The following is an 11829-nucleotide window of genomic DNA, read 5'->3' on the forward strand; positions in this document are numbered from 1 at the left end:
GCACTGCTGGCCATTCTTAACGTGGGACTTATCACAAGGTAAACAGGAGTGACTATCAGTTAATGAACAACACAACCCCGAGGCTGAATTTTAAAGAGCGTGTTCTCCACTGCAATCTTTTAATGAAAATACAGCAGTTCAAACCCACCGAACTTGCTTACGAAAGTCTCATTTATTTTAGGACATATTAAGACACCAGGGCTGATTCACTTGCCTATGTGCTCATAAGGTGGCTTAAATGAGCTGCTGAAACATCAGAACGATTCTTATCTTCCACAGGGCTTTACTCCTTTTCTTGCAAGACGAAAATATAGAAAGACAATTGAGAGATCAGATTGACGAACCCGTCCAACCATCCCGGAGCAGATCTCGCCTCACACTGCTGAGCCCAGGAAAACAAGCCTGGGCCAGTTCTGTGCTCCCTGTGCCCAGCTATATCCTATTGACACTCGGAGGGAACAGTAATTACTAGTCTGAGAAAGTTCTGCTGGAGATGATCTTCAGATGTTCCTCACAGTGCTGCTGGTGGAGGCTGAGATACAGCAGGGTCAGAGGCTGGATCCTGAAGGAATCCCAGAGAAACCCCACCAGCAGCACCCCACGAGCCAGAGCAACCCCAAAAGTCAAATCAAGATGCTCAGACACAGATTCTTTTGGCCTCCAGGCAAACAGAGGCGCTCCAACACCAGCCAGGACAGAGGGAACACAACCTGACAGACATTGGGAATTCAGCAGGGGTGTCACCCAAATTCCTGCCATCTCCACAGGGGACAAAGCAACAAAGCACTCAAATATTCCAGGTTTTTTTCCTATCACTGAGGGAAGCTGCCCAAGAAAAATCCAGCTGAGCACACTGAGCAAGAGAACCTCTCTAGATTTCCTGCCACGATAGAACCTTGTGTTACATACCCTCTGCTAACAGCCTCCTCCAGCTTCCAGGGATGCTTTCTCCAGGAGAAGAGCGAAGGCAGTTGCCTGAAGAAGTTAAATTAGGTGCTGCCTTAGCTTCAGCAAGAAGCACAGAACCTGCACTGTTTCAGCTACCTCTGTATTTGCACTGCCAGGCTGGTCAGCAACAAACCTGCTCCAAAAATAAAGCCACAAACAGTAAAAGAAAGAACACACTCTTCTCAACTGGCAAAAATCTGCCTAAAAAATAAGTCAGATGTTTCTTTGCTCTCCGCAAGGACACCTGAGAAAGTTCAGGTTACAACGAATTCCAAAAATAAACATGAAAAATTTTCAGATAAGAAGAGGAAAAACATACCAGGGCTGCTGACCAAACAGGGAGCGACCACAGTGCCACGAAAAGCCTCCCCAGGCCTGAGCCCAACAGCCCTCAGAGAATTCAGACATTCAGACAGAATCTCTCTTGCCTGACAGAGGCAGCTCAGCCAATTCACACATGCAAAAAAAGTGGTGTGGCCACTGAGCCGGCACTTAATTGTCTGACCAGAATTTTTGGTCTAAATTTAACAATCCAGGCAAGTCATAGTTAGCTGGAACGTTTTGCTCTCTTAGCCCATCTGAGTTAGGGTAAATGTGTTTCTTCCTGCTGTCAGCGTCAGTAAATTTAGTCTTAATGACAAGTAAAAGGTCTTTAGATGCAGTTAAATGGCTTTAATTGTATGAGAGAGCTTGCAGCCCGATGCAGGCAGCACCCACATTAGGTACAGCTCCAAATGCTTGCAGGAAGGTTGTGGAAACATGCCTGGAACTATAACATCAAACCTTCCAGGTAATAAATCTGTTTCTTCTCCCCCTTCACGTTAAGAAACCCCCAAGTGCTCTAGATTTTAATGCAGTAAGAACAAAGTTCGTAATTCATGAGCAGAAAAATGTTTGCTGTTGGTTTTAATCACCACCACGTTCCACGTCAACCCCGGTGCCCGTTCCAAACACATCCAAGATATCCCATTCACGTCCCTAAAGGTTAAATATGTTTTACTTTATCCATTACTGCCTCCCTCTTCCCATTTCCACATCTGCAAAGATTAAACACGAAGCCGCTTCCTGAGCAGAGCTGGGCGTTTGGGACTCTCCACCAGCTCCAGGACTCCAGGCTGGGAGAACTGGTTTGTGACAATGCTCCTGTGGAAAACCACCCTTTATTTCTGGAATAAAACCAGGGATTGGCAGCTGTGACATGTGCAGGAACACGGGAGCTTTCAGACGCTTAGCCACCTCAGGGGCATTAGGGAATGAAGCCCTGAACGAGGCAGGGAGCGTTTGGGATTTGCAGCAGGACAAGCAGCAGCAGCAGCTTCCCACAAAACACTCAGATAACCAAAGGTTCTTTTGAGGGGTGATTAAATGAGAGAAGGAAGCAGAGCTGGTGGCCAGGACCACCAGGCTGCCATCAAAACACAGCTGCCCTGCAAGGACACGGGGTGGCAACAGGAGCAAGGTCACAGCCACGGGTGTCGCTGAAAGCACTTTTCAAAAGAAATTGGTCGCAGAGCTCCTACGCACTTCTTAAGGGACTATTTATGGGAGCAGAAGTTGTTCTTAATTCTGCGAGAAGCAGAAGCAGAGGTCACCATTGGGGCTCCGGCAGCTCTGAGGGCTCAACATCCCTGGCAGGGGGAACAGGTGCTGCCAGGCTTTTCAAAAATCTATTTTAACGCCACAGGAACTCTGCTTTCGGAGCAAAGTCCTGCTCAGCACTGCCTGCAGTCAGCAGGATCTGAAGGAAATGCAGACACCCCGTGACAAGAGGCTCCGACCTTCCCAGCTCCGTCACTTTACAGCAGTTTCGCTCTGAATCACGAATTTCCGCCTCCGTTGGAGCCCCACAAAGTCAGGCAGTTAAATTAATTAGCTGCTGTCACCCAAGCAGGGCGGCCACACCGTCCCTGGGCAAGTGGCAGACGCACAGGGAGCGCTTCAAAGGCTCTGCAAGCCTCCCTGGGAGCGAGGGCTGCTCCCTAACCCAGCACTCGGCGCAAGGTGAGCCCAGCCAGGGCCGCCTCGCCGGCCTTATACGGCGTCCAAGGCTCCATTTCCGCTTGCCCAAGCCCAGGCGGGGTGGAAAATTCGCTTCCTCGCTACTCCGCCCATGCCGGGCTCCAAAAAGCATCCACTGAACGCCGCATGGGGAAGGAATGGAAGAATTGACACTCAGATCCCTGGAGGAGGTGAAGCCTCGGCTCTGGCATAACCCTGGGGCACCTCAAACACCGGGGAGCAGAGGGAACCTGGAACCACTGCTTTTATTCTCTGCATCCCCTGTGAAAAACTCTCATTTTTCTTGCCACTCAGCTGCACTTAAGCCTTTCACGTTTGATGGCAGCAAGCTTTACAGGTTAACAAGGAGTTGGGAATATTATTTCCTTTCACCGATTTAGCCATAATACACTTTATTATATACCGGGAGCACAGAAAACAGCCCTGGCTCAGGGTTCCACACAGTTTTTGCACAAGTCAGTATTACTGTGAGCAATTCTGAAGCCAGCTCTACCTCCTGGTCACAGTGAGGTCTGTGTTATCCAGGTCTGGTGCCATTAGCAACTTCTCTGAGCATCACAAACAGACCAACCCTCCTATTCACTAAACTAACACAGCCACATCCATCATCCTCAACATCCACCAGTGCTGGCAAAAAACGAAGCCCAGTGTACGCAGGCAAGTAAAAAGCTGCTTAATTTTCAATAAATGCTCTCCTTCTGTGGATTATAAAGTTGTTTTTTACTTTTTTCACATCAAGCTCATCCCTTTTTTCACAGCAGATTCCTCTCAGTGCAAGAAGCAGAGATTTATCTGCAGCCATCAGTGGTTTGTCCTTGCTCTCACCTGCCGCTCACCAAATGGCAGAGCCCAGCTCATCCACACACAGATTTTCTCAAAAGACACAAAAAATTGGTGGCAAAGGAGCTTATAAAACCAAGTTTTACCCATTCCCTTGTTGCCTTCTTTTCTGGGGACTGGGGAAGGCAGAAACACAGCCCGTTTGAGTTTCTCATAGAAACCAGGAGCCAAAACCAACTGAAATCAGCGCCGGAGCTGGAAAGGTACAACAAAACTCACACAAACATAAAGTCTAGACACTGAAATGTGGAAATATGATTCAAATAACCACAACTGGCACATAACACACTGATTGCAGCCCATCGCAGAATGGGCCTCAGTGGGGAGGAATATAGAAGGAAGATTAAATTAGTTCTTCCACCTCAGTTGTAGAAAATATGGATCCTGTGGGCACAGTGATATGGATTGAGCCGGAGTTTCTTCCGTCCTGCTGGGATTTTTGTTAGGATTTTAAGTAACACACATCTGCTCTTGCTAAGTAACAACAATCAGCTTAAACTTCATATCGAATCATAGACTCAAGAGTGGTTTGGGTTAGAGAAAAAATCACTAAATTCAGTTTATTCCAGGAGCAGGGACACCTTCCACTATCCCAGGTTGCTCCAAGCTGGCCTGGGACACCTGCAGGGCTGGGGCAGCCCCAGCTCCTCCAGACCTGCTCCTGCCTCCCCATCACTGATCCCACATGAACCTGCCCCGGCTGCCACATGGCTGCTCTTATCAAAGCATGGCTGAACTCATACATGCTCAAAACACAGAGCCAAGTAGCCAAGAGGATGTTTGTGCTGATGAAATCTAAATACTACAGAGACTGAGGCAATTGGTTGCTCTCAGGAAGTTTTGTGGTACCTGCTGAGCTGCATCACGTGTGGACACCAACCTCAAGGACAAAGTCTGCGTCTGCCATTAAACCCAACAGCACAGGATGGAGCCCAAAAGGAGAAACAGCTCAGCTTTCCACAAAAATCTGCACTGAAGTGATCTCTCCTGCATAAAAGGGAGAGCAGAGGGTTAACCCTGGACCAGAGCAGGGAAGACTCCGGGTGGGTGGAGGGGGACAGCTCAGTCAAGCCCTGCTCACCAGTGCTGACCTCTTTTTGAGTTTAACAAATGCTGGTTTCTTTAAATTAGAAAAAGGCACTAGTCCAATGTAAAGAAAGGAGAGACCAAGTGCATGGAGCTGTGTTTTCTCTAGACTGTAATGCAGAAAGGATTGGATTTTGGGAAGTCTGCTCTCCCAGTGCAGCAGGGATACACACAGCACTCAGCAAACTGAGAGGTTTAGCATGCTCTTTAATATATAAATGCTTGGAAAAAAACCCCAAACCCACCAAAATCCCCAGTCAGAAGGCAGTGCCAGATTACCAGCGTGTGCAGAAGTTGCCTTATGTACATGGGATGTTCCTAAGCAACACATGAGCTACTCCAGAAAACTCTTATCAGCAAATCCAACCTCCTTTCCTGGATAATTCATCTAGGTCAAGCTAAGGCACGTTGAACACCAAAGCCCAGTTTTGGTGATGCCTCCTCTGTATCCACCCTGGATGAAATATTAGCACAGTTCAGGTTTTATCAGCATGTCTTTTCATGAGCATTGAGTTCACTGCAGATAATGGCTCCTCCAGAAACAGCATTAACCTTAATTATTCAGAGGTAACTCTATCCCAGCCTTCCTGATGTTGTGATGCTGGGTGAGCTTTCCCCTTCCTCCCAACTTCTCCTTTCCCAAAAACCCAAACAAATCCGGGATATTACAGCAAATGAGGGTGCCCAGCACAGGATCCCAGACACAGGGCATCCCTTCAAAGTCTACCTAACCCCGTGCAGCCACTCCATCCATTCAAACGCGTTCTCCTGTGCATTAGCAGCAAAAGCACCAAGTCAGCCAAAATGTATTCTTCTCCCATGGATTAGCTGGCACAAATTAGTACGGGAGTGACGCATGCAGTCTGTCCCTTCCCATTTTTCAACATGCACAAACACCAGGGATTTGGAGACGCTTCACGAGTTTCTGCTCACAAGTCACAGGCGGAGTTTAAATGGTCTGAAACGTGCAAATCGTTCGGGAGATAACACGGCCATTTACCCAGGAGACCTCAAACGCTCCCTCCACAAAGGCTCCCCTCCCTCCCTGGGCAGATAAAGGCGCTGCTGCTGCCCCAGCAGAGCCAGCACCAGCAAGGGAACTGTTTCAACAGCAGCCAGCATGTGCCAAGCGGCACCAGGACAAACCCAACCGAGCAGGACAGAGCGCTTCACAGGGCTCAGAAAAGCCCCGATGCTGGAGGATCACTCGGAGCTGACCAGCAGCAGCCACTCCAGGGTCCTTGGGAGACACACTGTTCTGAAGAGACCTCTATGCTTCAGATGGAAGTTAAAAAGATATTATAAAGCTTTTCTTTCTGCTGTTTGAGTAAGAAATTAGAATATGCTGAAAAAGAGAAAGGGTTTAATTTTGTAAGGAACACCATCACGACATCCATCTGCCAACTGATGAAATACCCCCTTGAATTAAAAAAAGAACAACCTAGCCCCATACAAATAACATAAAGGGTTAATCTTCTAGCTTGCTTCCCCCTGCATTGCCAGAGAGCAAAAATTATTAATTCAAATTCAACCTCTCCAATTAATGGTAGGGTATGCTTTGCTGATAAAAAGCAGATCACGTTTGACTAAAAAAAAAAAAAAAAAAAAAAAAAAAAAAAAAAAAAAAAAAGCAAGCCCCATCAGTCACAAGGATTCTGTCACAAACTTTCTATTTTCCTTTGGCACATCACCAATTAGACCTAGTTCTTCAGTCTGCTACCACCAGTATAAAAAAAAAAAGCATAATGGGTTTATAATTTGCCACCAAATCCCATAGCAACTGTACGTCACTTCAGATGTAAATTACAGACAATTCCTTCCAATGCCGTTTGAAAACTACAGAGATGAATCTATAATTTGAGCAGATCCAAATGCTATACGGCTGAGAGAAAATAATGGAAAGGAAACTGCCACGGGCCAAAACACTGCTCGTGCACAATGTTCAGCGTCTCTTTGTCCCCCTGCTTGCCATGGGAGGTGCCACATTCAGGTCAGCGTGAAGAAGAACACCGAGCAGGGGCTGAGCAGCGCAGGGTGTTCTGCAGATCCTGTCCCATTTCTGCTGATGAGCCGTACGTGTGCCATGAGCTTCCTCTCCAGGCTCCTGTGATTCACTCAGTCATGTCACCGACTCATGCTCCCGATGTCGTAAGAGCCTCAATTTTGACGGACTACAGCATCAGTGAATTAATAGGACAGGAAAAAACAGGTTACGGGCAAGGAGGAATGATGCAGAAAGCTCTGAGATAATTCAATGAATTTTGATAGGAAAGGCGGATTGTTCCTCTCCTGACACCTGCGAGCAGCTTTCAATTCTCAAGTCAGCATGAATACGCATTACCCTAAAGACCCTGTAATGACAGCACAGCCTTCATTTTGTGTTTCGTGCTTTGAACACAGCAAGATGAAGGAATCTCCACAACCTGCTCCAAAAGCCAGGGCTGGAAAGTTATTTCAATAAATAGCAGCTCCCAGGGGTCGGGTTAACCCTCATTTCCAAGGGATTGCTTCTCTCACGGTTGGTTTTAGGGCAGCATGGGGAAGAGGATTTGGGGAGCCACATCTATGAGACCACAGTCCCAAAATTCAGCTGGGGGAGCACAGGGACAACGTGCTTTGGTTATCTCAGCTTAGTCCCCACTAAATATTTGTGCATCTGCCAAAGTTCACCAGTGAATCAACTGGTGGCTGCAGTTCAAAACGCTCTGGGGTAGCAGGGGCAGAGAGGGACAGCGGGAGCAGGACGTGCTGCTCAGCTCCAGCACCAAAGGATGCTGCAACCTTCTTTAAAGGGTTCTTAAAACCCTCCTAAAACCACCAGGAAGGCAGGACCAGGAGCAGAGCCCAGCCATTGTTAGGTCAACACAAAATGACAGGGAAAGGTGTACAATCACATCACGTTGCCTGCAACCAAAGAACCACCCCTCAGCCACAGAGAGAGGTTTACAGAAATACGTGGAAGTTGGGAAATTCCCAGGTAAGGGTTCCAGGAACAGCCCTAACACCGTTTGTGTGCCATCAGCACCTTCAGTGCAAGGGAGGCAGAGCCACTGCCAAGGGACACTCAGGTCTGCCATGTGGCATCTGAATCAGGCAGGAAGATGGGGCTTACCCAGGATGCTGCTAAAAAAACAGATGTGGAAAATACAGGATGGATGATAACTAAGGGAATTAGGTGAGGATGGTAAAATATCTCCTCACCAAGGACAGGAATGAAAGAGGAAAGCAAGGCACAGGCGCGAGGAGTTCCCTTGTACCTTGACAGGGGCAGGAACAAAGTTGGGGCCACACAAGAAGTGATGGGAGAAGTCATGGAATCATCTAATCCCAGAAAGGTTTGGGTCAGAAGGACCTTGAAGACCACCCAGCTCCATCCCCTTGCCATGGCAGGAACACTTTCCACCAGATGAGATTGCTCCAAGCCCCATCCAAGCTGGCCTTGGCCATGCCCTGCCTTTTTGGGGGGAGTGGCAATGCCTAACCAAGCACACACCCCAAAAGGAAGGCAGCAAACTGCAGGCTGCTCTGGAATTACGCTCCCTGCAGAAGCCAGAGCTGTTTTAGGTGAGCACACCAGACTGGCTCCGTTTCAGCAGTGGACAAACCAACTCGGGACACGCTTCCCACTGCTCGGCCCTCTGCGCTCAGCAGCCAGAGCTCTCAGTTTCACAACTGTGGGGAAACAGTTTCAGGGGCAGCAAGTTTCACAAGGAGCAGCTGGGTGACATCTCACTGTGTCCCCTGTGAAGCCAGTGCTAATTCTCTTTTTAAGGCTCCTATTTCTTTCAGGTGAGCTACCAAAGAAACCCTTCCCAGGACCAGAAGCCAGCAGCCCTGTGAGCTGGAGCTCCTCATCCTCTGCCCCTGACACAGGAGCAGCTTGCTGGAACAGGAGAGTTGGGGATCAGTATCTCAGAATCACAGAATGGTTTGGGCTGGGAGGGACCTTAAAGCTCAACCTGTTTTAAACCCTTCCATGAGCAGGGACACCTTCCACTAGACCAGGCTGCTCCAAACCCTCTCCAGAATTTGGATCCCTGACCATTTTCTTCCCTAGGACGCAGACAACTCAGCAGAAGCGCAAGAGCACAGCTCAGCAGAGGCCCAACAAGACAAATATCTGTTTCTCCACAGCCCTGCTGCCTGATCCACACATGGTGCAGCTCCACACCAAGCCTGCAACTGCTCTGGCATCAGGGACACTCCAAACACATGGCAGCTCGCCCGGCTGGGTGATCATTTTTGGATTATGTAATCCCAATACATTATTATTAGCCCAAGAACAAACTCAAGCAAGGCACTGAAGACATTTCCCTGCCCGCGCTGGCAGAGGGACAGAGCCCCGTCGCAGGAACGGCACGGACGTGCTCCCCCGGTGCCCCAAACAGGTCAGACTGCACACGCTGGGCTCCAGGTAACACAAAGAGCAGGATTGGATTCCAGGCCATTATCCACATTACACAACGCTGCCGTCGGTTCCACCGCGTTTCAAACCGAGCCCGGCGCGAGGAGCCTGAGCGAATTTTTTCCATGGAGCCGCCGCAGCCCCAAATGAAAGCGGAGCTGGAGTGGACAAACAGAAGCTGCAAAGGTGTGCTGGGGGTGGCTCCTGGCAGGGCAGGGCCCGCAGCTTCCGAGGAAGCCCAGACCTTCCCCAAGCCGGGGAAACTGTTTATAGAACCCATGCAGAACGAGCATATGTGTTTAATAGCCCACTAATTGTTGCGTTATTCACTACACAAACAAGCAGCTCTTCTGCCCTTATCCCTTCCTGCCCAGTTAATCACCAGGAGCCTCTGACTATTTCTCTTTTGGGTGGCGGTGAAGGAAGCAAAGTTCATTAGTGGCCGTTGGCCACCAAACAATCCTGAGCCCAGACTTCATTTAGAAAATAAACACCACTATTCATGTGTGACATGGACTCGGAATAGCTTCCCAAAATATTTAACGCAGCTGCCTGTAGTCTTCCTACTCTCCCTCACCCAAAATAAAAGGCTTTCCCAATATGTAGGAAAGAATTATTTGGATTATTTGTTTCGTTTTTCAGAGAGAAAAAAAAGCTAATAATTCAGTCTACCCAAGTCACTTATTCCTCCTGACTTCTCATAATGCTGATAAACACTCATTAAAATATAAGTTGATAAACCCTGGTACAGTCATTACCTTCGTCCTCATACAGAGATTGCCCAATTCAGTGATGTGATGTAACCAACACCCTAAATTAAAAATAGTGTTGTGACAACATATGGTTTATCCTACAGAAGCTGGCAGGCAGGACGCTCCTAATGACAAACGGGTTTAGGCTCCCAGCTTCCCCCAGCAAGGTGAGGAGACAGAAATGCTCGTCGCAGGATCGGAGGCGGAAAGAAAAAATACAATAAAAATAAAATTACAGTAAAAAATGACAGTTTTGAACCCCTCTCCGGTCCATCCCAACACCAGCTGCCGAGCTTTTGCCATTATTCTCTATTTACATGACTAATAAGCTCTCTGGACGCATTTCAAGGAAACGGCACGGAAAAGACAATCTGGAAATTTCAAAATACAGTCTGAACGTGCCTCCCCCCGCTGCCGGGAGGGGAGCACCGACCGGCGGGGGACGAACAACCGGGAGCACCGGGGAGGGGGCAGAGATGGGGGGACCCCCCAGCCCGGGATGGCAGCACCGGGGACGGACCCGCCGCCCCCCCCCCCCCCCTCCCCCGGCTTTGCAAACCCACGTCACGTTCACCGGGGAAACGGGGGGGGCACCGACGTCCCTGGGCCCCCCTCCCCAGACACTCACGGGGACTGACGGCAGCTCCTCGTCACCTCCCGGGGGCACCGAGCGCCCAGCCCCGCACCGGCACCGCGGGGCCCCGGTCACCCCCCGGGGGTCTCCGCTCACCCACCGGGGCGGCGGCACACGGGGGTGCCCCCGGCAATCACCGGGGCGGGGAAGGGGAGGCACCGACAGCTCCCGGTGCCCCGCGGGCACTCGGCGGAGGATCGCGACCCCTCCGCGGTCACTCACCGGGGGGCCCGGGGGGACCCCGCAAACACCGCCGGGGATGAGGAACACACCGGGGTGCTCCGGGGCGTTACCGCGAGCGGCACCGCGGGGTCTCTCCGGTGTCCCGCAGGCACCTGGCACCGGGATCGCCCCCCCCCCCCCCATTCCCGGTTCCCCGGTCACTCACGGACGGGGCGGGGGGGGGGGGGGGGCGGGAGCCTCCGCACGCCCTCAGCCCCCACCAGGGAGTCCCCCCGCCCCGGGCCACACAGCCACGCCACGAGGAGCTCCCCGCTCTCACCTCCCCTCACATCCCCGCCGGTGCCGCCCGCAGGGCTCCGTCCGGGGGCCTCGTGGCGGCCGCCCGCTCGCCCTCGGCGGGGCCGTGCCCGCCGCCCCTCGCCCGCCAGCCCCGTACCTTACAGGCCTGGTAGCTCTCGAAGGCGCGCAGGGCGCTCTCCGTGAGCTTGACGTGGAAGACGGAGACGCGGGTGCCGCGGCCGAGGCGGCCACAGGACAGCCCGTACCCGCGCTCCGCCTGCAGCGCCGCCATCTTGGGACCGTCTCCCCCTCCGCGCCTGGGCCGCCGGGGCCGCCTGCCGCCGCCACGCCCCTCCTTATGAATTATTCATGATGCGCCGCTCCGCCGGCCACGCCCACGCGGGGCGCCTGTTGCTGGGGCGAGGAGGTGGGCAGCGAGCGCGCCGATTGGCTGGCTGATGCCGGGCGCCGCGCCGGATTGGTCCGTGGGGAGGAGGAGGCGGGGATATGTAAATAAGGGCGCGGGGCATGCTGGGGAGGGTGGTCTGGCGCAGCCGGGGAGCGCTGCGGGAGCGTGGGGAGGGGGCGGCGGGTGGGGAACCCCCGGTGTGAACCCCCGGGAATGAATGAACCCTCCGGGTGGGAACGCCCTGAAATCCCTTGGCATCAATTACCGGGTGTGA

General features: G+C 51.5%; 1 protein-coding gene across 3 annotated transcripts in view; it reads right to left on the reverse strand.

Annotated features, from left to right (window-relative positions):
- Positions 1–11461, reverse strand: part of ELL (elongation factor for RNA polymerase II) — a 52697-nt gene extending 41236 nt beyond the window's left edge. For all 3 annotated transcript variants that reach the window (XR_009420074.1, XM_059489542.1, XM_059489541.1), the window contains exon 1: positions 11304–11461. Coding sequence is in view for 2 of the 3 variants with exons in the window: in XM_059489542.1 (XP_059345525.1) it covers positions 11304–11438 (135 nt within the window). In the remaining variant the exon portion in view is untranslated. The remainder of the gene's footprint in view (positions 1–11303) is intronic.
- Positions 11462–11829: the final 368 nt, after the last annotated feature.

Source organism: Ammospiza nelsoni, chromosome 27 (assembly GCF_027579445.1).
Source record: "Ammospiza nelsoni isolate bAmmNel1 chromosome 27, bAmmNel1.pri, whole genome shotgun sequence".
Lineage (NCBI taxonomy): Eukaryota > Metazoa > Chordata > Aves > Passeriformes > Passerellidae > Ammospiza > Ammospiza nelsoni.